This window comes from Podarcis erhardii (assembly GCF_964252035.2).
Source record: "Podarcis erhardii genome assembly, chromosome: 17".
Lineage (NCBI taxonomy): Eukaryota > Metazoa > Chordata > Lepidosauria > Squamata > Lacertidae > Podarcis > Podarcis erhardii.
This window is the reverse complement of record NC_138515.1, coordinates 25,238,314-25,265,363: the sequence shown is the minus strand read 5'-3', so window position 1 is coordinate 25,265,363 and position 27,050 is coordinate 25,238,314. Positions and strand designations below refer to the sequence as shown.

The 27,050-nt window shown below is 45.5% G+C and overlaps 1 protein-coding gene across 1 annotated transcript in view; it reads right to left on the bottom strand.

Moving 5' to 3' along the window:
• The window catches only part of ABCA1 (ATP binding cassette subfamily A member 1), a 119,439-nt gene that overhangs the window by 64,824 nt on the left and 27,565 nt on the right, over positions 1–27,050 (bottom strand). Inside the window, exon 5 of the mRNA XM_081844697.1 lies at positions 26,053–26,171. Within this exon, the coding sequence (XP_081700823.1) occupies positions 26,053–26,171 (119 nt within the window). The remainder of the gene's footprint in view (positions 1–26,052; positions 26,172–27,050) is intronic.

The following is a 27,050-nucleotide window of genomic DNA, read 5'->3' as shown; positions in this document are numbered from 1 at the left end:
TTTCTGCCAGTTTAGTTGCAAAACTTCTGTGTGGAAAAGAGCATTCCGTATTATTGTCTAAGTGTGCCTCACAAATATGTTTGGAGAACAATGCTCACTCAGAAAGAGCTGCTTGTGTAATACAGTGAGAGCAACTTGACCCAGAAAACTGGCTCATTCCTGCTTTTCCTGGCTTGTCAAAGTACCCCTGCAGTAAATATAAAGACCTACTAAAAAGGGGGGTAGGAGTTGGAAAGTACAACAATGTCTAGTGTGAGTGTAACTAATTTACTAATGCTTTCTGGTACAGTCTGTAAGTAATGGAAAGGGACACTTAGATATCAGATCAGACACACTCCTGTCTTGGCTTCAGATTCCCATCTTTATCACGGAATCATCATACACAAAGGCTTGTTTTGAGATGTCACAAGACTGTCAAAAGAATTGGTGGCCATGGCCTCGTTCTGATTGGCTAGAAAGGCCTCCAAGAGGTGATCCAGATGGCACAGTTTCCTTGATTGCTGGCATGGAGCTGGTCGCACCCTCAAGCATGATATTAGCAGATGCTCTGGAGCAGGAATGTATACCCTTGTACTGGGAGCACCAGAGCCACTGAGGATAACCAGGGACTGTCTGCTTTCTCCTTCCTCAATGCATAGCAGTTCACTTTGGGCTATGGGACAGCTTGAGATAGCACCAAATGGATGCGTTTTTCTAGCTCTCTCTGAACTGTTACACACCTGCCTATAGCCAGAGGATGCTTTTCTCTTATGCTGCTGTTCTTCGTTCCCAAAAGAGGGGAAGAGACAAACATCCCTCGCTACACCTCTTATTTCTGCTGGGTCATTGCAAGCATGAAGAAAGTCATGAATGTTCAACACTGCCTTTTTAATTTGATTGTTTTCAATGTTTCTTATTGAACAACAAAAGCACAATCCAACATCCACAATATAGTCTGTTTTCATATACCTAGTTGCTGCAGAAGTGACAGAAATACCCCCTTTACTCTTCCCTTTCCAATTTAAAATCAGTTTCCACTTTAAAAAAAAGAAAGAAAGAAAGGCTTATGAAAGGAATTGCTCTTATCAATAGGAATACCGGAAGCTATTGGTGCATCTAACTCAGTACTATCTGACTGGCTGAGAGCATTTCTTGAGGGTTTTCAGATAGGAGGAAGACGCCGAACCTGGGATTGTGCCACTGAACCACAGCTCTTCCTGATAGCAATTATAAAGTGCTTTCCCACTGCCTTCTGCAATGACAGAATAATTTTGAACCATGCTCGAGTGACCCATAATTTTAGCAACCCAAGAGCAAAGACAATTGTACTGGCCTACTAGTAGAACAGCTTTCTCTACAAAGACAGGCTCAGCCAGCCTATAATCGTGAACATGCCCTGAATTCCGCGGAACAATTGGTATAAAAGAACTCTGCATGTAAGGTCTAGAAAGTTTAAAATGGAAAAGCCATTATCACTACAAACAGCGCTGGAGAAACAGTGGCTTGAATCTAAACATATCAGTTCTCATTGTTTTGAGGGCAGGCAGATAATAACTACCCCCATCTGAATAACTTCAAAAGCTTTTAAAGACAAAGTCATCCCAGATACAGTAAATCCAGGCTAGTGATAAGATTCAGTTGGAATACTTGCCCCTAAAACAGGTAAGCTAGGACAGCAAAGGGACTGCTTTACTGTCATCCAGCCACAATGATTGCATTTGGCCATGGTATGTAGAATAGTTGGGAAGCAAGGTTATTCCATCCCATTGGCTCCCTTTTGCTCTCATTGTCAGGGAGAGATGAAAAGCAGGGACACCCCCCTCCCTGTCAGCCTTGCGATAAAACAGCTCCATTTGTCTCCTCTGCTCTCGCAACTGTTTTTCCAGCTGCTCTTTGTACAAACTTTGCCACGTCATTAAAACTTGGGGCAACAACTTTCCTCCCCCTTCTCCTCTCATTTTCATTTGTGTCATGACTTTTAGATGGATCTGATTTATGCCTTGTTCTAAATTACTTCTGGTAAACCAAGAGAGAAAAGAAACATTTCTTTTTTTATTCTTTTGAGTTCATCATTCACAAAGACCCTCCTAAGTTCAGGTTATCTTATAAGGCCTAATTATCAGCCAGGCTAACATGGGAAGGGAGAAAGGAGCAGGGGAGATTCACTTGCTGTAAAGGTAAAGGACCCCTGACAGTTAAGTTCAGTCACAAACGACTCTGGGGTTGCGGCGCTCATCTCACTTTACTGGCCGAGGAAGCTGACGTTTGTCCACAGACAGTTTTTCCGGGACATGTGGCTAGCATGACTAAGCCGCTTCTGGCGAAACCAGAGCAGCTCACAGAAACGCCGTTTACCTTCCCACCAGAGCGGTACCTATTTATCTACCTGCACTTTGACGTGCTTTCCAACTGCTAGGTTGGCAGGAGCTGGGACTGAGCAACGGGATTTGAACCGCCGACCTTCTGATTGGCAAGCCCTAGGCTCAGTGGTTTAGACCACAGTGCCACCCGCGTCCCTTGCTTTAAACACCTATAATTTTTTGGATCACTCCTTCATAAATTCACCCCAGTTGAGGAATAGGGATCGTACAGAGTGTTTCATACCAGAGCTTTCTGACTGCCAGGCTTAGGGCATGCCCAAACTTATATCCCTACTTCTTTCTGTGTGTTCTGAAACTGTGCAGAAGCCAAAAGTCTTTATGCATGTTGAGCTTTGCCAATACTGGGTAGTATTTAAAACAAAGATCACTCTGATATAGTAGCTCTACAAGAAACCAATGTGCCCACAGTGATCACCAAAAGCCTGCCCCATTAACAATAGACTTAACTGTATGCCGTACATAAGTGATCACCTTCATTTATGAAACAATATGTATGCATCTGAATAATAGTAACTTGGAATTGTAAAGTCTGGTAAATAACCAGCAGAGCAATCCAAGCTTCCAATACTCTGAGCTGGGAATGGGAGGGTTGGATGAGGTGGAATCGTCCCTCTGCCCAGCTCTGCCAGGTAAGCTGGTGTCCTGCCAGCCACCAATATGTACAGGTGACGAGGAGGCCCACTGGTGGAATGCATGCCAGCAGAAGTGGAGTGTTCTAAGGGCAGAGAGGGGCTCAGCCAGCCAGCAAGGGATCTGCTGAATATCAAGTTGGTCTCACAGCTGATGTGCAATGACATCCAACCTGATCTGAGCCTGTGCTAGCCTGAAGTTGGTGCAGGAATTGGGTCCAGATTCCCTCCTGAATGCCCTGGTCCCTAATTCCACTGCAGCTCTTGTGAGTGGCAAGGTTGCAGATGCACCAGTAGTCCCGCCGCTCAGCAAAGCCGAGGAGATAATTAGGATTGTGCCTGAAACTATCAACAAGCTGTATCAGATCCCTGTAGAGACTATTATATTTGGGGTAGGGGTTAGATGTGAAGATTCATAGCTATGGATGCAGGTCAAAAATCGTTAGATCGCAGTGCAGAATATGCTACAAAGTGCACATGAAGTTGCACAGGTGAAAGACTCTGTGTATTCATCACAATTAAAAACAACAGCAATCTGTTCCAGACAAAGTATGGTTTAAAAGACAAGATTTCAAACACATCAGATGACTAAAGCAAAGCCAGCCAGCCCCCCCCCCCCCCATTTCTCCCTAAAATAATCTGACATCATGGCTGATAAATGCTCAACTTCCCCATAAGTAATCACGAGGCAAATAAGACAGTGCCTTTGAGTTGCTGCACCGCCTCTTCCTCCAGGAACAACACTTGTCATGTTCAGCAAAATCTATCACTGAAACATGCAAACCAACCAGGCATGCAGCCAGTCTGGACGCTGGCAGCCAATCCGCCTACGGCGTAAGCACAGGAGGTGCCGAGAGTTTCTGAGCCATCCTCTCTGCCCGACGCAACAGCCTTGGTTCAAAGCATCACGACTGCGTACGATATGGCATGGTGCACAATCTTCACAACACACAATTTTTTTTGCATCAAATTCCTCAGGTTGTCCTAAGGCAGGGTTCAACTCTACCTTCCTGGAGTGGAATGGCAAAGAAACGACACGATGCTTTGCCATGTGCATCAAACACCCTGCTACTTTAGCTGGATTAATTCTAAAACTTTGTTCACTATCTGTGAATGGAATGAGAGAGAGAAAGAGAGGGAGAGGAGGGACAAACTGCCCCTAATTAATTATAACTTAAGGTAAAGGGACCCTTGACCATTAGGTCCAGTCGTGACCTATTGTCACTTTATTGGCCGAGGGAGCCAGCATACATCTTCCGGGTCATGTGGCCAGCATGACTAAGCCGCTTCTGGCGAGCCAGAGCAGCGCATGGAAACGCCGTTTTACCTTCCCACCGGAGTGGTACCTATTTATCTACTTGCACTTTGACGTGCTTTCAAACTGCTAGGTGGGCAGGAGCTGGGACCGAGCAACGGGAGCTCACCCCGTCACGGGGATTCGAACCGCCGACCTTCTGATCGGCAAGTCCTAGGCTCTGTGGTTTAACCCACAGCGCCACCCACATCCCCACCCACGTCAATTATAACTTAATAACTAAACTCAACTGCTTCTTTAAAAAGTTACTGGGTCAACTTTTTTTATTCATTCTCCATACAACAGGACTGATATTTCTAAGTTGTAGGCACCTTTGTGTTATCCCCTTTGGTGAGAATTAAAAAAACAACAACCGAGGGGAGCCTATATCTGCCAGTTTCCATGTTCATCTACAGCAAGGGTACCCAACACAGTGACCTTCAGATGCTTTTGGATGACAACTCCCATCATCCCTGACCACAGGTCACGTTGGCAGAGGCTGATGGGAGTTGGAGTCAAGCAACACCTGCAAGGCACTACACGGGCAATCCCCACTCTACAGTATAATTGAATTTGCCACAGAAATTCATCCAGGGATTTTTCCTCTGCTCCCAGTTTTGTTCTTTGATGTAAGACCAGTGTTCCACTTGCAGACAACACAGGGATATGCACATGCAGTGCACAGAGCCAAGATTTGAGATAGATCTTCCCTTGAGAGAGTACGGCATCGATCAACCTCAATGAGATGCCTCTAATGATAGCACCATCGTTCAACAGCATTGCTCATCCCACTAATCAATACTAAATTAAAGTGGCAAAGTTTTAGCAGTCAAAAATCCCACACTTCATTAAGCTTTGTAGCTGTGCTGTTTGTCTCTGTTAGAAATTTGATCACCATGATGTCATAGCAATTTAAAGCTATATTGACATTTGCTGACCACTATGGCTTCTTCTTGGTACCAGCCATACTCCTCAATGGAGGCCTCCTGCAGACAACCGGTTTGTTCAGCAATCATCCTGATTTGTTTACACAAAGCATTCAATGGTGGCTAGACTATGTCCGGTCTTTATTGAACATTCCTTTTGATTTATTTGCAGGACAGGTACCTGACTATAAGCATTCATCCTACATTCATCCTGACTTGCTTGCAGGGTGTTCACAGAGTGGCTGGGGCAACCCAGTCAGATGGACAGGGTATTATTATTATTATTATTAGGGACGCGGGTGGCACTGTGGGTTAAACCACAGAGCCTAGGGCTTGCCGATCAGAAGGTTGGCAGTTTGAATCCCCGCGACTGGGTGAGCTCCCATTGCTCGGTCCCTGCTCCTGCCAACCTAGCAGTTCAAAAGCACGTCAAAGTGCAAGTAGATAAATAGCTACCACTCCGGTGGGAAGGTAAAACGGCACAGACAGTTTTTCTGGGTCATGTGGCCAGCATGACTGAGCCACTTCTGGCAAAACCAGAGCAGTGCACGGAAACCGTCCCTCCAGAGTGGTACATATTTATCTACTTGCATTTTTGGTGTGCTTTTGAACTGCTAGGTTGGCAGGAGCTGGGACCGAGCAACGGGAGCTCACCCCGTCACGGGGATTTGAACCGCCAACCTTCTGATCGGCAAGCCCAAGATGCTCAGTGGTTTAGACCACAGCACCACCCACGTCCCTGCACTGAGCCTTACCCTTCCTCAAACTTGAGGCTAGTTCACACAGCCCTTCTGAGCTCCCTGCAGCTGAAATAATTGTACCCTGCCCATGCTGACTTTTAGCCATGCTGCTAACATGTCAGTCTGCACAGACATAACATTAACATGTCAGTCTGCACAGATGAGTTTTTGACATTTCTGTTAGGGTCTCAGGGGCTTGGAATGGGGATCTTGGGCCATGATGTTGGGACTTACTGGACTTCTTGCCGTACTTGTTAATCATGCAAATGGGTGTAGTTATAGCTAGAAAGCACAAGAGGCCTCTCCCGCAACGAGGCTCTGAGACTCAAGCAATATTCAGATCTAATTCTTTGTCTTCCTATTAGAATTTAAACCCCCAGTAACAGGGTTTCACTAGATTGATCAAAACCAAACCAAGGAACAGGCCTCAAGATATGATGTGTTCTGATGAGCTGTGGAACAGTATATTAGAGCACAGCATATATGTTGTAGCCAAGTTCTCTTCCTTGGGAGCAATTTCTCCTACCATAATACCCTTCAACACAAGAGGTATTGTCTGAGTAGGTTCTTCCTTCAGTTAGTTGCATCCATAGCAAGCTTAGACTAGAGATAGCCATTTTTAAAGATGGAACCAAGTGAGGCATTGGTTCCCATAGTGTACTCTTACACTTACTCCCATAGTGTACTCTTGTCCTCTCTCAGGTTTTAAAAACAGCTGTGCAAAGAGGTGACTATCCTGAACCAGGATAGCTCCTTCAGTCAGCTCTTAACAGTAATCTGCCTCCAGCTGAATCTCTCTGCACAGAAGGACCTAAGTTCTGACTGACCTTGTAGCTCTCTCCAGAACTCTGCTATCAGAACGTGCACATGCATTGACTCAGCTACTTTTTTTATGGAGAGGCAAGTACGGGAAATGTACTTCTTATCAATGATGTACCTTTATCTCCAGCTGTTAAAGTTTATCAAGCTGAGAACACACACTGAGTAACTTTGCAAGTTAGGGGCTCTGCACCTGACAGTTTAGCTTCAAAGAACCACAAAACAAGGGTATAATCAGCTGATAATGTGTAAACAGCATGGGAAGGGGAATCAATTCAATCTTTTGCCTATGGTGGTTTTCAGTTATTTCGGAGACACGATTTGCATGCTATTTTACCTGCTGCAGCTGGTGAGACTCAATGTGAACTGTTAAGGGATATCATAGGGCATGTCATATGTCAATTATGTTCCTACAGTATACCTTTTGTCCAGAACTCCCCCCCCCCCTTTTTAAGAGAAGATTGGAAAACGTTTATTGAATATATGGGGGGGGGGTATTGTGTACACTTGAAAACGTTGGCAGCATTAAGATAAATTCAACAGTGTAAATAAGTTTTGATGGATGCAATAATGGAATCCTGAATGGTTTAGTTTATGTAAAATATGCAGGGATTTATGATATGCAAAATGAAAAAATGAACATGGAAAGAAAAGAAGGGAAGTCACTGGTATTTTAAGGTTGTTTAAATGAGTATTCTAAAAAGAATATATATATAGAGAGAGAGAATGTACCTTTTTTTGCTTTTTAAATAATAAATTATGAGGGAGGAAGTAGGAGACCCTTTAAAAACCCACAAATAACAAACACCACCCACTGAGTCCTTCCAGTTTTAACCAAACGATGAGCCACTGGTAGCCACCTTAGAAAAGCAGTGAAGAGGTTTCTACAAAAAGGTAAGGTTCCGGAAGTTTGTCCGACTTCTAAAAAGTTCGGAAACCAAAGCACGGCTTCTGGTTGGCTTCAGGAAGCTCCTGCAGCCAATCAGAAGCCATGGAATCCCCATCGGGCGTTCGGCTTCTAAAAATAGTTCACAAATCGGAACACTCACTTCCAGGTTTGCAGCATTCGGGAGCCAAAACATTTGAGAACTAAGCTGTTCGAAAACCAAGGTATGACTGTACATTGAAAAGTATGTGTAAACAAATGACTAGCAGAAGCAAGTGTAATAATAATAATAATAATAATAATAATAATAATAATAATAATAGGCTCAGTGCAGAGACAAGAAATTCCTGCTGGAAAAGCAATTTGCAAAATTTAAAGAAACTGATGCCAGTTCCATGTCTTTCTGCAGTTAAGAAACACAATTTTGCCAAATGGCTGACAGGGACGCAGGTTGGAAGCATGATAATAATAATAATAATAATAATAATAATAATAATAATAATAATTTATTATTTGTACCCCGCCCATCTGGCTGGGTTTCCCCAGCCACTCTTGGCGTCTTCCAACAGAAATAAAAAATACACTAAAATTTCACATATTAAAAACTTCCCCGAACAGGGCTGCCTTCAGATGTCTTCTGAATGTCAGGTAGTTGTCCATCGCCTTGACATCCGATGGGAGGGCATTCCACAGGGCGGGCGCCACCACCGAGAAGGCCCTCTGCCTGGTTCCCTGCAACTTGGCCTCTCGCAGGGAGGGAACCGCCAGAAGGCCCTCGGAGCTGGACCTCAGTGTCCGGGCAGAACGATGGGGGAGGAGACGCTCCTTCAGATATACTGGACCGAGGCCATTTAGGGCTTTAAAGGTCAGCACCAACACTTTGAATTGTGCTCGGAAACGTACTGGGAGCCAATGTAGGTCTTTCAAGACCGGTGTTATATGGTCTCGGCGGCCGCTCCCAGTCACCAGTCTAGCTGCCGCATTCTGGATTAGTTGTAGTTTCCGGGTCACCTTCAAAGGTAGCCCCACGTAGAGCGCATTGCAGTAGTCCAAGCGGGAGATAACCAGAGCATGTACCACTCTGGCGAGACAGTCCGCAGGCAGATAGGGTCTCAGCCTACGTACCAGATGGAGCTGGTAAACAGCTGCCCTGGATACAGATTTGACCTGTGCCTCCATGGACAGCTGTGAGTCCAAAATGACTCCCAGGCTGCGCACCTGGTCCTTCAGGGGCACAGTTACCCCATTCAGGACCAGGGAATCCTCCACACCTGCCCGCCTCCTGTCCCCCAAAAACAGTACTTCTGTCTTGTCAGGATTCAACCTCAATCTGTTAGCCGCCATCCATCCTCCAACCGCTTCCAGACACTCACACAGGACCTTTACCGCCTTCACTGGTTCTGATTTAAAAGAGAGGTAGAGCTGGGTATCATCAGCATACTGATGAACACCCAGCCCAAACCTCCTGATGATCCCTCCCAGCGGCTGCATGTAGATGTTGAAAAGCATGGGGGAGAGGACAGAACCCTGAGGCACCCCACAAGTGAGCGGCCAGGGGTCTGAACACTCATCCCCCACCACCACTTTCTGAACACGGCCCAGGAGGAAGGAGCGGAACCACTGTATGACAGTGCCCCCAGCTCCCAGCCCCTCAAGACGGTCCAGAAGGATGTCATGGTCGATGGTATCAAACGCCGCTGAGAGATCCAGCAGAACTAGGAAACAGCTCTCACCTTTGTCCCTAGCCCGCCGGAGATCATCAACCAGTGCGACCAAGGCAGTTTCAGTCCCATGATGAGGCCTGAATCCCGACTGGAAGGGATCCAAATGGTCCGCTTCTTCCAGGCGTGCCTGGAGTTGTTCAGCAACCACTCGCTCAATCACCTTGCCCAAGAATGGAAGGTTTGAGACTGGGCGATAATTGGCCATCGTGGCCGCATCTAAAGATGGTTTTTTAAGAAGCGGTTTGATAACCGCCTCTTTCAGCGGGTCTGGGAAGGCTCCCTCACGGAGGGAAGCATTCACCACCCCACGAAGCCCATCGCCCAGTCCTTCCCGGCTAGCTTTTATAAGCCAGGATGGGCAAGGATCCAGGAGACAGGTGGTTGGCTTCACTCGTCCAAGCAGCCTGTCCACATCCTCGGAGGTAACAGATTGAAATTGATCCCACACAACTTGACCAGACAGGACTCTAGCACTCTCCCGCCCCGGCCCTGCTCCCACGGTGGAGTCTACTTCTTCCCGAATCTGAGTGATTTTATCTGCAAAAAAATTTGCAAAATCATTGCAGGAGAACATGTGGCCCGTACTGGGCCCCGATGTTACAGGTGGTTCCGCTAAATTGTGAACCACCTGAAAGAGTCTCCTGCTGCTGTTTTCTGCAGATGCAATAGAGGCGGTGAAGAAAGTCTTCTTCGCCGTCGCTATCGCCACTTGGTAGGCTCGACGTTGAGCTCTAACCCGTGTCCGGTCAGATTCAGAATGAGTTATCCGCCACCGGCACTCTAGCCGTCTCAACGATTGTTTCATTGCCCTCAGATCCGTGGAAAACCACGGGGCTCTCCGGGCTTCATGCAATCGGAGAGGGCGCTTCGGAGCCAGACAGTCAATAGCCCTGGTTAACTCCACATTCCAGTGGGCCACCAGGGAATCGGCTGAAAGGCCATCAACATGGGATAAAGCATCCCCTACCACTCTCTGGAAACCATTTGGATCCATTAAGTGGCGGGGGCGGACCATCCGAATCGGTCCCACCTCCCTGCGGAGGGGATGGGTCGCAGAGAAGTCTAGTTGCACCAGGAAGTGGTCTGACCATGGCACTTCTTTCGTTTCACTTTTACTTAGTGTCAGATCACCAACATCCGTAGAGGTAAACACCAGGTCCAAGGCATGTCCGCGGCTATGGGTTGGGCCAGACTTATTCAGGGACAGCCCCATGGAGGCCATGCTTTCCACGAAGTCCCGAGCGGCCCCTTGTAAGGTCGTGTCGGCATGGATGTTAAAATCCCCTAGGACGACCAAGCTAGGTGTCTCCAGGAGAACATCCGCCACGACCTGAAGCAGCTCGGGCAGGGAATCCTTGGTGCAGCGGGGAGGTCGGTACACCAAAAGGAATCCTGTACTGCCCCTATTGCCCAACTTCCAGAACATGCACTCAGAAAACTGGGTCTTCCCAATAGGACGCCTGGTGCAAACTAATGACTTCCTAAAAATCACTGCAACCCCCCCTCCCCGCCCACATGACCTGGGTTGCTGTGCGTAAGAGAAACCTGGTGGACAAGCAGCGGCAAGGACAGGCCCATCTGCTTCATCCAACCAAGTCTCTGTTACACATGCCAGGTCAAGTCCTCCATCCATGATCAAGTCATGGATGGCAGTGGTCTTATGAATCATTGACCTGGCATTGCACAGCAACACTTTCAGGTCATGTGGGTATCCCTTGCTGATTCTAGTATTCATCCGGTCAGGACCAGACCCAGAGGCAGGGATAGTCCTCAGACAACGACTAAACCTGCCTCCTCTGTAATGACATGGTCTGGTCTTAGCGTAACTCCTCCTCCTACCCGTGATCACTGAGATCGGTTGTCCCAGTGCATTCCCCCCTGTGAACCATATCCCAGCCATTTTGTGGGCTGGGGCCCATTCCCCGGCAGCCCTGACCCCTCCCCTTAAGAACAGAATAACTCCTTTAAAAAAAAAACAAAACAAAAAAACACACAACACAAATAAGGCAATACAAACAAAAAACAATAAAAATTACAAAAATTACAAAAACATAAAATCAAACAAATTCCCAGGCCCAATAAACATCCACCGCACCCCCCCCCACATACAAAAAATTCAAAATAAAAATTTTAAAACATTTTAAAAGCACTCTGCACCCCTCCAGCAGTAACAGCAACTGTTCTAGTGAGGCCCGTCAGGCCCTGCCCCAGGCCAGATGGTGAGTGGCAGGAAGGAGCAGGGCCCTCAGACACTCACATGCAGGAGAGTCCTCCCGGGCAGCAGAGTCCAGCAGTCCTTTATGAGGCTTCAGGCCCCGCCCCAGGCCAGATGGAGAGTGGCAGGAAGGAGCAGGGCCCTCAGACACTCACATGCAGGAGAGTCCTCCCGGGCAGCAGAGTCCAGCAGTCCTTTATGAGGCTTCAGGCCCCGCCCCAGGCCAGATGGAGAGTGGCAGGAAGGAGCAGGGCCCTCAGACACTCACATGCAGGAGAGTCCTCCCGGGCAGCAGAGTCCAGCAGTCCTTTATGAGGCTTCAGGCCCCGCCCCAGGCCAGATGGAGAGTGGCAGGAAGGAGCAGGGCCCTCAGACACTCACATGCAGGAGAGTCCTCCCGGGCAGCAGAGTCCAGCAGTCCTTTATGAGGCTTCAGGCCCCGCCCCAGGCCAGATGGAGAGTGGCAGGAAGGAGCAGGGCCCTCAGACACTCACATGCAGGAGAGTCCTCCCGGGCAGCAGAGTCCAGCAGTCCTTTATGAGGCTTCAGGCCCCGCCCCAGGCCAGATGGAGAGTGGCAGGAAGGAGCAGGGCCCTCAGACACTCACATGCAGGAGAGTCCTCCCGGGCAGCAGAGTCCAGCAGTCCTTTATGAGGCTTCAGGCCCCGCCCCAGGCCAGATGGAGAGTGGCAGGAAGGAGCAGGGCCCTCAGACACTCACATGCAGGAGAGTCCTCCCGGGCAGCAGAGTCCAGCAGTCCTTTATGAGGCTTCAGGCCCCGCCCCAGGCCAGATGGAGAGTGGCAGGAAGGAGCAGGGCCCTCAGACACTCACATGCAGGAGAGTCCTCCCGGGCAGCAGAGTCCAGCAGTCCTTTATGAGGCTTCAGGCCCCGCCCCAGGTCAGATGGTGAGTGGCAGGAAGGAGCAGGGCCCTCAGACACTCACATGCAGGAGAGTCCTCCCGGGCAGCAGAGTCCAGCAGTCCTTTATGAGGCTTCAGGCCCCGCCCCAGGCCAGATGGAGAGTGGCAGGAAGGAGCAGGGCCCTCAGACACTCACATGCAGGAGAGTCCTCCCGGGCAGCAGAGTCCAGCAGTCCTTTATGAGGCTTCAGGCCCCGCCCCAGGCCAGATGGTGAGTGGCAGGAAGGAGCAGGGCCCTCAGACACTCACATACAGGAGAGTCCTCCCGGGCAGCAGAGTCCAGCAGTCCTTTATGAGGCTTCAGGCCCCGCCCCAGGCCAGATGGTGAGTGGCAGGAAGGAGCAGGGCCCTCAGACACTCACATGCAGGAGAGTCCTCCCGGGCAGCAGAGTCCAGCAGTCCTTTATGAGGCTTCAGGCCCCGCCCCAGGCCAGATGGAGAGTGGCAGGAAGGAGCAGGGCCCTCAGACACTCACATGCAGGAGAGTCCTCCCGGGCAGCAGAGTCCAGCAGTCCTTTATGAGGCTTCAGGCCCCGCCCCAGGCCAGATGGAGAGTGGCAGGAAGGAGCAGGGCCCTCAGACACTCACATGCAGGAGAGTCCTCCCGGGCAGCAGAGTCCAGCAGTCCTTTATGAGGCTTCAGGCCCCGCCCCAGGCCAGATGGTGAGTGGCAGGAAGGAGCAGGGCCCTCAGACACTCACATGCAGGAGAGTCCTCCCGGGCAGCAGAGTCCAGCAGTCCTTGTGAGGCCTCAGGCCCCGCCCCAGGCCAGATGGAGAGTGGCAGGAAGGAGCAGGGCCCTCAGACACTCACATGCAGGAGAGTCCTCCCGGGCAGCAGAGTCCAGCAGTCCTTGTGAGGCCTCAGGCCCCGCCCCAGGCCAGATGGTGAGTGGCAGGAAGGAGCAGGGCCCTCAGACACTCACATGCAGGAGAGTCCTCTGACCTTGCAGCCTTTATGTCCTGATGTGAGACTAGCTTGTGTGTGCCATGATATCAACGTTTTGACTCAGCCGTACCTTTTGGATACAGGCAGTTAATAGCATTACAACTGCACCCACTCTTGAGATTTATTTCTGGCTCTGACCCAAAAAGTGACTCAGTGAAACGGAGACACAATATACAGTCACAGATAACAAATGCTTGGCTCCTAGTCCTTGTAAGAAATGGCTAGACTAAATGTGGAATCACTGCCCTGAGATTATCAATCAAAACAAAGCCACTAAGTCATGCCACAGAAGCAAATTGAATCTGGCACAAGTAAAGTTTGGAACACAGTGCTCAACAATGATGTAGAAATAATATTTTCATTTCTTGGGAGTGCCATGTTCCGGGAGCAATTCAATCTGCATATTTTTATGTGTGGAATAGTTTTTAAATGTTTGTATTTTTTTTTACATATGGAGAGGTTTTTAGACTTGTTTTATGGTTGCAGATGTTTTATTTGCTTCACAATTGTATATTATATGGCTGTAACCAAACTTGGGACCTATGTGAAGTGGCGAGTAAGAAATCTACTACAATAAATAAATGGCGGGGGAAACAAATGGTGTTTCACTCTGTCACAAGAGACTAGGGCCCTGTGGGACCTGACATCTTTCCGCAGGGCCTGCAAGACAGAGTTGTTCCCCCAGGCCTTTGGTCAGGGCACAGCCTGACTCCCTCCTTTGGCAACCTGCACAGAATTTTGCTTAACGGTTGCCATTAATTTGATTTTAATTAATTTTTATAATGAAATGTTTGTAGAATGTTGGATTATTTGATTGTTTGATTATTTGATTGTTGTTAGCCGCCCTGAGCCCGGCTTTGGCTGGGGAGGGCGGGATATAAATAAATTTATTATTATTATTATTATTATTATTATTATTATTATTATTCTCCCCTGCAAACCTCCCCTTGATTTTAAAGGTTGCTCCCTTAATTAACCCTTAGTCTATTATCACGTTGTTATCTCAGAAAACAAGAATGATCAGAGAGCATCGGCTCAAGAAGCAATTTTTACAATAGCTCAAATGAAGAAGCCACATATTTATTCCCCTTCCCCCCAAAAAACCTATGCCCAAGGGATTCATTCTGTCCAAAATGTTCCTCCAAGCATTAAAATGCATCAGAAACTGATGGCAATAATCAGAAGGCAATTGCTTGAGGAAAAAATGATATTATCTCAAAAACAAACCATCCCATCCAATGGGTCCTTTTTACACCATGGCTGATGTTTTATGGGAAAGGCAGGAAGACTCTCCTGGCTGGTGGTGGTTTCTTCCTGACTTCTTCAGGCAAATAATCTCCAGTTACGAATCAACCCTAATATCTCTTAAACAATCTATTAAGTTCCATTTGAGCACTGCTCTAGTTCTTATTAGCCATGGCTCTTGCCAAACATTTATTCCACTATTCTTGATGTTCCAGTTCATAACAATCTCCAAAATATATGGTTTTGTACTTAACAACTACATTGTAGCCCAAGTCAAAAAAGTTCCATCTCTCATGGCCCTTCCTTCACCTTTATTCGGCAAAGGTGCAATCCTGTCCTCATATATACACATTCAGTCCAGCTGACTTAAGCACATAGTGATGTGTGAGTGTTGCTTCCTATTGTATTTGCAGAGCACAGCCCTATCTTCTCTCAACTTCCTTTTCCCTAGGCTGAAGAGGCAAAGGTCTTTTAACCTCTTCTCAGTAGTAAAGGATCAGGAGAGCACACAAATGCCTCAAGGCCCTGAATATCTGCAGTCAACAATAATTGTAATGACCTTCCACAGCAATGTCACTAGGCCACTGAAGGTCATACTAGCTGTGATATTTAAAGTGTCCTTGTATTTCATAGAATCATAGAGTTGGAAGAGACCACAAGGGCCATCAAGTCCAACCCCCTGCCAAGCAGGAAACACCATCAGAGCACTCCTGACATATGGTTGTCAAGCCTCTGCTTAAAGACCTCCAAAGAAGGAGACTCCACCACACTCCTTGGCAGCAAATTCCACTGTCGAACAGCTCTTACCATCATTTAACCATCATTTTTTTAAAAAAAAGAATAGCAGCCACAGGGGGGGCAGGGATGGGGAGGCATCAGGATCAGAAAGGGAGAAGGAATCAAACTTTCCTCTCCTCTGCTCCTCTGGCACCACTATTTTAAGGTTACCAGATTTTTTTCAGTGAATCCAGGAGCACTTTTGTATGGGGACTGATTTGTAAATCTGGGGCCTGTCCCCGGGAAATGGGGACGTCTGGTAACCTTACAATTTGCATTTGGGGGGGAAGGCTGTGGTTGGTGCCAGCGAGGGATTTCTTCCTAAGGCAAATACCAGCCCTGATTTTTCAAAAAAGTAACATTCCTAGTCCCATTTGGGAATTCTCTCCTTGTCTGAAACACCGAAGGAATTTTGAAAGGTGAACAAGCAGTGGCTTTGAAAGGGGACGTGGTCTTCAGAGCTGCGACCCGCAACACAGTTTTGCCAAAAAGCAAAAACAAATGTGGAGAGTTCTGCTTTGGCGGGACATCCTGCAGAGGGGTTGGAGTAGATGAATCTTGGGGTCCCTTCCAACTCTACAATTCTATAATCCTAGGAATTCTGGAGGAATCCAAAACAGTTTTGATAAGACTAGCAAAACATATACCTGGAGGTGGGGGTGAGCAGGTGGGGCGTTGCAACACTGTTCTGGTATAGTTGTTGACATGTCCCAATCTAGTACAGTGGTACCTCAGGTTACAAACACCTTAGGTTACAAACGCTTCAGGTTACAGGCTCCACTAACCCAGAAGTAGTACCTCAGGTTAAGAACTTTACCTCAGGATGAGAACAGAAATCGCACGACGGCAGCAGGAGGCCCCATTAGCTAAAGTGGTACCTCAGGTTAAGAACGGTTTCAGGTTAAGAACGGCCTCCACAATGAATTAAGTTCTTAACCAGAGGTACCACTGCATAGACTTACTTACTTTATCAAACCTTTATTAGGCATTATGGAAATAAAACCTTGAAATATATATAAAAAGGCAGCAGTTTGTTAAATGCATATATATATATACATATAAAGTCAGTGGTTTTCCTTGTTAACCTGCTCCTTGGAGGACTGCTACCAAAAACTCGGCTACCCCCGCCGTTACCCTTTGGTCAACGTCGGATAGGTAGAATCCCACACATTCACCTTGCTGCGGTTCCAGACCACCCAAAAGAGGGGACAGCACGCGTTGACGGAGCGTACTGTACAATGGGCAATGAAGGAGAATATGCTCTACAGTGTCCGGGACATTCATAGAGCATCTGCAGAGTCTCTTGTTTCTAGGAATGTTTTGATATCTTCCCCTGACAAATGCTGAGGGAAAAACATTCAAACGGGCCAGCATAAAAGCCCTACGTTGGGCTGGGATTATTAGTTTAGTGACGTAATTGGCTCTGCTATCTAAGATATTTAATTCATAGAATATGGGGGAGCAAATTTTGTTTACAGCTGCCATAATATTTTGTCTCTCGACATCCTTTAGTCTAGTTAGGATATTATGGGAAATATATTGCTCATTAGAATTGTACAGGGGCTCCAGCTCGATGCCTAAAGATTCAATCTTTTTTTCGAGGTGCTGATACCATCTTGATTTATAGGAGTCTTTGAGCAAATCAGCGAGCAGACTTGATGGAGGGCAGCGAAAGTGGCAGCGTAACCAATACTTTATTGAGGTGGACCATGCCCAATATTCCATTGTGTGTATGCCTATTTCTGCACACATTGTTTCATATTTGATCGTAGCTGGGAGTCCAAGAATACGTCTCAGAAAGCTAGAGTGAATCTTTTTTAAATCATTGTTATATGCTTGGACCCATAGCGGGATTCCATAAAATACCTGGGATTGCACTTTTGTTTGAAATATCTGATTTGCCGCAGGAATAAATTGATTACCTTTCTGATAATGAAAACGGGCAACTGCTGATGAGATGCACTTTGCCTGTTTTATGGTATTTGTGCGATGGGTTGCCCACCCTAAATTGCTCTGGAATAAGATTCCCAGATACCTATAGATTTTCACTTGTTGGATTTCTTGCCCTCTTATTTTCCATTTCTCTAATTTCCAACCATTCGAGAAGACCAAAATTTTTGTCTTCTCATAGTTTATAGAGAGTTTGTTACATTCGCAATAGAGGATCAGTGAAGATATAAGACGTTTCAGACCCAAGCTCGTTAAGGATAGTAGGACAGCATCGTCTGCATATAGTAAGAGAGGAACTGGTTTCTGATTAAGTTTAGGGGCATGTGATTCTATTTTTTGAAGGTAATCTGGCAAGTCTGATAAAAATAAATTAAATAGAAAGGGGGCAAGAATACACCCTTGTTTTACCCCTTTCGAGATTGGGATGTCTGATGAAAGGTGACCTTTGATGTTAAGTTTGACTTGACAGGTATTGGAAGAGTGTAGATTTTGCATTAGAATCAATAGGCGCTGATCAATTTTTAATTCTGCGAGTTTCCTCCACAACTTTGGGCGGTCAATTGAGTCGAATGCACCACGAAAATCTACAAAAGCAGCGTATATCTTAGATTGCCTTTGGGATCTGTATTTTTCAACCAGATGCATAAGTATAAGACAGTGGTCTAGTGTGGAGCAACCTTTGGAGAAACCTATTTGTTCTTTCCCTGGTAAATTTAGATTTTTCATCCAGGTAAGGAGTTTAGATAAGAGGTGCTTAGCGTAGATTTTCCCTATCACTGATAGAAGGCTTATCGGTCTATAATTCCTTGGTTCTTTTGGGTCGCCATTTTTAAAGATTGGAATAATTATTGATCTTAGCCATGTCTCAGGTATGATCCCATATTTATCTATAAGCGTAAACAGTTGGGCTAAGGGTTCTGCCCACCAATCTATATAGGTCTTAAATAATTCTATTGGTAGACCGTCTGGCCCAGGAGATTTCCCCGATTTGAAATTTTTAACTATCTCTCTAATTTCCTCTTCCTCTACCCTTGGCCACTCCTGGAGTTTAATAATTTTATTTTTAGTGGTTTCATTTCCTTTAAGTTCACTGTGTAGATTGTTAAATACAGATGTAAAGTATTGGGACCATTTGGATTCTGCAATTGGTGATAGAGTTAGTTGATTTTCGGCTTTCAATCCTCCATACACTAGGTTCCAGAACGCTTTGTTGTTTTTACTCTGAATTGAGTCAAATAATTGTAGCCATTTTTGGGTTGCGTATTTCTGTTTCTTTTCAGCCAGAATGTAATGATATTTTCTTTTTTCGTCAAGATAAGAGGGCTCTAGTTTGGTGCGATTATTTTTAAATGTTTGGCGCAGTTTTCTTTTTAGCTGGAAACATTCATCATCAAACCAAGGGCTAGCGGTATGTTTAAGTACCCAAACTTTAGGTGGAGTACTAAGCTCTACAAACATTTGGAAGATTTCATTATAAATTTTCGGAATATCACTGTAGAAATTAGTGATCTTTAAGTTGGATAATACTTGTTTTCTCAGGTTGGCTGTAAGTTTTTGCCCCACTGCTACACTCATTTCCTGGGACCATTTTAATTGGGTCATTTGTTTGTATTGAGAAGGTTCTATGGTATTGTACTTAGTTATTTTGGTTTCGTCCTTTAAGTTAATAGACAACGATAATGGCTGATGGTCGCTTTCAGTGCGCGTTCCAATTTTGAAGTCCATGATCGAATTTATAATATTATAAGGGACAAGAATATAGTCGATGACACTACATCCTCGGGGGGAGAAGTATGTAAACTCCCCGCTTCTATCGCCTTTTGTTGAACCATTCACAATCTGCAAATTAAAGTTGTTACATAATTCAAGTAGGCGTAAGCCTTCGTTGTTAACAACCCTGTCTCTGGAGAATCGTCCTATTTTCAGGGCATGTGCGATATCATTATCAGTATTCCAATTTAGTTTGCTACATAGTTGTTCATTGTTGGTTCCTACTCTGGCATTAAAATCACCTGCTATTATCAGTGAGGCATTTGGGTATTTATCGGTCAAATTTTCTATATAAGAGGTTAGTTGTGACCAGTTTTCACTGCTGCTGTTGTTTTTAGTTGGGGGGATATAGACATTTACAAGTAGCAAGGGATCTTTGTTTTGGGTTAAAAGTAGAGCTTGTGCAAGTGGTAAGCATTCTTCTAGTTGCTTGATTTCAAACCCTAAGTTGTCTTTGATCATACAACAGAACCCTGCTTTCGGCCGGCCTTTCGTATTTGTTTTCAATGCGGGTTTCGTATAGGAGGTGAATCCATTGATTTTGATATCTCTAGTTGACCATGTTTCTTGTAGAAGTATTAATTCAAAATCTTTAAAGAAGTTCATTAGGTCTGGGTCTCCGCCTTTGTTTCCCCACCCTGCGATATTCCAGGACAGCAAGCGTAGGGTCCGTTTTTGAGTTGGTGGCTGGTTGACAGCATTTAGTCATTCTAGTTCTGTTATTAAGTCTAGCGAGGGATTTTGTCTTGTGCAGATACAGCCATTTGTCGCTGCTTTCGGTGGGGAACATAGTGGTGGATCTTTTAGATTCTTTTTTAAAGTGCGGGAAATTGAAATTTCCTCCCTTTCTTGATTTTCTTCCTTAACTGTTCCTTGTTCCTGAGAAATTTCTGTGGCTGGTGGGCTGTTATGGACAGTTGGACTGTTTTTAGTCTCTACTTCCATTTCTTTGGCCTCATTTGGTGTTGAGCTCAGTGTGTCAGGTCTGTTGGAGGTCATCTTTTGTTCGGCAATGTTAAGGTCCTTTGTAGTACTTAAAGTAGGGGTACCTATTTCGTCTGAAGCTAATATTTGATATCTCAGCCAGGAATTTGTGGTTTCATTACTGGAGTTTTTCCTTGCCATTTCATATTCTAAAGGCGGCTGGATTTGAAGCTCTGCATCTATACATTTGAAAGTTCCATTAGTAGCTCTCTTTTTGACTATGCATTTTGGGGAAAAAGCTGGTAAGTGTAAAGTTTGATTGTGTGTTGTTTCTGCTGCATTTTGTTGACCCTGTTGGTGAATTTCGGTCAATCTGGCCTGTAGTTTCGTCAATTTACTGAGTATGTTTATTTGTTCTTTATCTGGTAGCTTGGTAAAGTTACTCAGCAGATCTTCTTCTTCTGGGACTGTCCAGTCTATTGTGTCAAGGGCGAGGTTGTTATTTGATGCTACAGTCGCATGGTTTGGGAGCTTGGATTTTTCTTGCGTGATTTTCCGGGTAGCTGGCTGCGGTTTCTCCCATCTACTGGGTTCTTCCACGGGAGTAGGGCAGATGTCGGCTTCTGGTGGAATGGCCTTGTTCATCTTGTTCTGTCTTTTAGATGCAATCAATGGTCTGGGTGATATATCTTCAAAGTGTCGGCGCGGGATAATTCCTTTCTGGGCTAAATGAGCCTTTTCCCTTAAGAGTTTGGTTGGAATTCTATGGCTACCAAATCTTAGTAGTACTTTTTTGGAATATCCATCGTTAGTAAGCCTCTTGACTGCTTTTAAGTCAATACTTCCACCCTCAAGGCTAAGGAGCAAATTTAGATGATGTCTGGCCCAGAAAGGTGACTCCCAATAAGGTAGGGGCCCTCTATATGGAAAAATGTGGAGAACAATCTCACATGGCCTCAGTATCAGGTTGATTGAGTGAGGGGGGCTTCCTCTAGTTTTTGGCTGGTTTAGAGACATAAATTTGTATTTGTTCTGTTTATCTCCAGGGCTTGTTAAGGATGGCAAAAAGGGAGTGAGTTGCCTCCTTTCATCTGGGTTGTCCAGCTTCTTGGAGATGTTTTGTAATTGTTCAAAGATTTTTTGAACTGTTTGAGCAGTCAGTAGGCAGCATTCCTCTAGCAGCTCCACCTTTCTATCAATTAGTGCTTGTGCCTCTGTTATGGGAGTAGTAGCCTTGTCCTCATTTATTCCTAGGGATATCTCTTCAATTGTCTTTTCATGCGACTCTGCATAGAATATTATTTTATGTTGAGCTCAAATGGGGCAAGCCAGAGAGCTTTAGGTAGAGAACTGGCAGCAAACATGGCAGCTGCAGAATGGCCGGAATGTGGCAGTGGGAGGGCATAGTTTGGAAGGGTGAACGGTTCCTGCTACTCTCCTCCCAGTTGTACTATCCCTGCAACTTCTCATCTGTTTTGTCTCACTGTGGGCCAGATGAAGCAATGCAAAAAAATAAAAATAATAAAAATCCAGCATGCAATTATGGAAAAAACACTGTTCTTACACGGAAAGTGAAGAAAAAGCCTGCCGCTCAGATGTTTGTGATAGCTGCAGGAGAGAAGGCTTAATATGGCTTTATGGTTCCTGGTGACATCTCAAAGCCATTGGAGTCTGGATCATACCCCACCTGCCAGTGTGGGGGATAAAGGAAATATTTTTGCCATTCATATCTAGCCAAAGAAAAAAATGCCTGAGTTTTGCAGCCCCGGGGGCTTAATATGGCTTTATGGTTCCTGGTGACATCTCAAAGCCATTGGAGTCTGGATCATACCCCACCTGCCAGTGTGGGGGATAAAGGAAATATTTTTGCCATTCATATCTAGCCAAAGAAAAATGCCTGAGTTTTGCAGCCCCGGGGGAGCTGCATGGGTCTGCAGTTGCTTTTGGGGGGCCAACACTGATTCAATGTTGGTAACTGCCCATCGTAAACAAACAGATATTACAAAAGCATTGTTAAGTACAGTGGTACCTCGGGTTAAGTACTTAATTCGTTCCGGAGGTCCGTTCTTAACCTGAAACTGTTCTTAACCTGAAGCACCACTTTAGCTAATGGGTCCTCCCGCTGCCGCCGCACTGTGGCAGTGCAATTTCTGTTCTCATCCCGAAGCAAAGTTAGCAGAGTCTGTAACCTGAAGCGTATGTAACATGAAGCGTATGTAACCCGAAGTACCACTGTACTGTCTCATCATGAGGAAAGGCACTCTGTAAAAAGGTGCCCTCAGATTTCCTACTACTTCGGGAAACTGAAAACCTGAAGTAGCATGCAAGTTTTCAAGGACTCCCCTTATTCTTTAGAAATAATGGTCATCTAATCCTGAAAGGTGCTTTTCATTTCTGTGCGTGGTCTTTCTTTTCCATTTGCTGGCAACAGAACCCTGAAGCTATAGGTCATTGCTACAACAGCTTCTGACTAATTTTCCTGGAGACTGTGTGAGTGTAACATAAAGAACAAGCACCCTTTTGTTCACCACAGCTCACACCAACAATATGGTGTCTGTCATACAAACATTCTGAATTGCAGTGCACAATGTTCCTTTTTTTAAAAAAAAAAAAAGTATACACATTCGACTGCACATTCTCAAGTTGCCTTATAAAACAAACATGTGCTTGCCCCAGGCCTTGTTTATCCAATCAATTCGCTAGCTTTCGTTTTATTAGCATTAACACCATACATTTCACTTTTGAGAGAGAAGCTGCTGTTGCCATTCCTTTCTCCAGCACCCCAGGGTATTGGTTAAGAAGAGTGTGAGCTGCAAAATGCTGACAGTTCACAGTTCGCATTGGCCATGCGCTTACTGTGTGGCCTTAGCAAAGTCACTGTTTCCTCAGCCTCAGCTCGGCCCCTGCCCAGCCGTCAATCTGCAATATCGATGGAACAGCAATGGCCTGCCGCCAGGATTACTGAGATCACTTTTATGAAGTGCCTTGTACACTTGAAATGCATAGTGCTGTTTATTAATATTTTGCTCAACTCTTGTCAGTGTTTTCCATCTGTAGAAGACTTTCAGGAAACGTCAGCTCTATTGCAGAACCAGAGGAGGCGCATGCTTGTTCTCTGAAGTGCAGTATCTTTTGTTGTATGCACGCACACACAAAATACATGTGTTTCCGACACATGCTAACCATGCACACACACTACTTCACATCCCACCAATGCTCAAAGTGAGACAAGGTATCACCCCGCTTTTCTTTTTAAACAGGGAAACAATCAGATTGGGCCTGCTAATCATCCTTTCCATACTCACTTTGAGCCCTTTATATTACTCTCAAACACATGCACACCATGTTTTATTATGTTTTTGTATATGCTGGAAGCCACTCAAGAGTGGCTGAGGCAACCCTGTCAGGTGGGCGTGGAACAAATACAGTGGTGCCCCGCAAGACGAACGCCTCACAAGATGGAAAACCCGCTAGACGAAAGGGTTTTCCGTTTTGGAGGCGCTTCGCAAAATGAATTTCCCTATGGGCTTGCTTTGCAAGACGAAAATGTTTGCAAGACGAAAAGGGTTTTTCCCCTTCCCCCCCCCCCTTTTCCTAAGCCCTAAGCTGCTTATCAGCTGATAAGCCACTTAACAGCTGATCGCTAAAAGCCGCTAAACCGCTAATAGCGCTAATCCGCTAAGCTGTCAATGGGCTTGCTTCGCAAGACGGAAAAACCGCTATACGAAGAGAATCGCGGAACGGATTCTTTTCGTCTTGCGAGGCACCACTGTAATAAAATTTATTATTATTATTAGTCAACATTCCAATAAATAATCTGTTGACTAACATTTCAGTAGTGCTGGCTACTCTCTTCTCTATTGAACATCTTCCCCATCTGTTCCTAGCACTCATACTTAAAATGAAAAAAAAAGCTCTGAAAGATGTGAATTTGGAAACTTCGTATACATTTCATACCTCAGCAGGTTAGGGAGAGCTCATTTCAACATATTTAACAGGTCTAAGTGGGATTCTCATCTTAATTGGATTTCAGCTGATATTATGTGTGTACTGTGGTTTTAAACTGCATTGCTGTAATTTTTTTAAATTGTTTTTATACATATCACTGTTTTATATAGATGGATAATTACAAATAGAGTTAACAATAAAATTTAAGCTCAGAGATACTCATTGCTCATTTAATCCTGCAACAAGTAATTACCTCAGGTCTTTTTGCTCCCTTTAATCAAACTTATATGCTTTTATGGCATTAGCTGCCAAAATCACTAGGTGTTTTCTGCCAACCTACAGGATTTGCACTCTGACTGGATACCTTACTCACTTCTTTACAACCATCATCAACATGAGCTAGCAGATTACAAGCACCATCCTCATAAAACCTGAACCAACCAAGCACGGGCAAAATATTCAAAAAAACGCACACAGATGCTACAGCCCAGGCATCTTCTTCAATGAATTTCCCTTGCAGCTTTCCAAGGAGTGTGGTTTTGCATTACAAAGAAATCATACTCCCTTTAAAGTCTGAATAAAAACTACGAGAAATGCGAAAGAACTCTTGCACTGGAGAAGATGAGAGGGGAGGGTGAAGAAATGGAGCATCAGGGCAGAGAAGAAACGTAGCGAGGGCAGACATATTTATCCTTCAGGTGTTTTCCCCATTCACATATAAAGCACAGGGTTTGAGGGTGATGGTTTAACAACCACGATAGGGAACCTCCTCTTCCACCTTGCTTACATATGACAGTAGCCACTACTTCTCCCAGCCCAGTTCCTGTATCAGAAACAAGAAGGTAAAAGAGAGGGGACCTAATGCATGATTCAAGCCTATCTTCTCAGAAGGGTCAAAAGAATGGTCCTGGGGCTGAAAGTTTATTTTGCCACATATATCTGATCCCTTCATAGCACGTCACACCCTATGTCTGCTATATAAGCAGTAAGTAAGTAAGTAAATAAGAATATGCATATATATATATATGCACCGTATTTTTTGCTCTATAAGACGTACTTTTCCCCTGCTAAAAAGTAAGGGGAAATGTATGTACGTCTTATGGAGTGAATGCAGGCTCCATTGATTCAGCGAAAGCAATGCAAAGCCTCCGGAGCGCAGCAGGAGCTCCCGCTGTGCTCTGGAGGCTTTGCATTGCTTTCGCTGAAGCCAGGACAACAAGCGGGATCCCGCTGGCTGTCCTGGCTTCTTGCTTAGCCGTGCGCAGCCTCTCCCGGGCAAGGGGAGCCTTCATCCCCTGCCCGGGAGAGGCTGCGCACGGCTATTCCATAAGCCAGGACAGCTAGCAGGGTCGCTGCGCTGCAATCCCGCTGGCTGTCCTGGCTTCTGGGATTCAGAATATATTTTTTCTTGTTTTCTTCCTCCAAAAACTAGGTGCGTCTTATGGTCTGATGCGTCTTATGGGGCAAAAAATACAGTATATGTATAAGTATACATAAGGCTCCACAAACACATAAACCACAGAGTGCTGAGGATGGGGGAAAGTACTGAAATAGAGGTGCTGACACACAAGAAACCAGGCACATTTGGGAGGATGAAGGGGCTCTCTGAAAGAAATAATGCATCATATTTCACATTAGGATGCAAGCATTAAACATACTTTCTCTGAAAACAGATCTTTTATCGATTTTGATGAGTTGATTTTCAACTAAGCATGCACAGGATTGCAGCTATATTTTAAATTCTGGCTTCTGATTCAGTTATATTTTTTTACCTGAAAATTGCCTTTACTTTTCAGGTAAACACAGGGGTCCAGCCATGGGGTGAGGACAGATGGGGGTGAACTACTTGTTGTGGTATGGTTGGGGCCCCACTTACAAAGTTACCCAGTGCAAATTTAAGCATCAGTGAGCCTTTTCCATCTTCTGGATTATTGACGCAACACCAATTGTACAGCACATCCTTTGTTCATTTACCTGAAATAGTCTTCCCAACTTTCTGCAGTTTCCCTGCGACTTTCTGTGCATCCTTAATGCTGGTGTCTTTCTGGCTATACAGTAGCAATCGTTTGGCATCAGAGAACAGGCGGGAAACGCTAAGGAAGATAGGATAATATAAGAGGGGGAAAGAAGGATAGATTGCTTGACTCCAAATTCTGTTCTTTGTATTGCACATTCCCGTTTACAATTGAAAGTGGGGAAATAAGACTCATGGATCTGTCTTGCAAGTTCCACTAAAACAAATGAGGGTTGGGGAAGAGCACCACCATGTTTTGTGAGCGCTCGTTCCAACAGGTTTGTGTCCCATGTGAATTAGTGGCTGGATGTGCCATTTGCGTTTTCTCCCTTCGCCAATGAAATTTTGGTATTTTTCTGACCAGCTGCTCATATAAATGCTTTATTCTTTTACATCAAAAACTCCAGGTGTGACAACATGCTTCCCATTTCCTCTTGGGATCAGGGCCTCAGAAGGTGTTGCAACTTGGACACGTGATTAGAGAGGTTGGTCACAGTTCCAGAGCAAAGAGCAGCTGGTCATTCGCTCCTCAGATGCAATAAGCATGCTAAGACAGAGCAGAGTTATCTGATCCCAACAGGATCAAGCGAGAAACAGGACCATCCTCATTTGTACTAGTCAAAAATGTACTTGAATAACTCAGGATTGCCATGAAGGCCTTCATTGGTGCCCCCACACTCTCAGCTTTCATTTTAAAAATGTACATCTCTAGCCATCATAGAAAGAAAGTTATGACGCAAACTGTGCAGGTACCCTTCCAAGTGATTTCTGCGTGCTGAGCAAGCCTAGCTGCTTCTCCATGTCGGTGATCTTATCTAATGAGTGAGGTCAGAATTATAGGAACTGCTAAGGTTTCCGTGCACTGCTCTGGTTCGCCAGAAGCGGCTTAGTCATGCTGGCCACGTGACCCGGAAGCTGTACGCCGGCTCCCTCGGCCAATAAAGCGAGATGAGCGCCG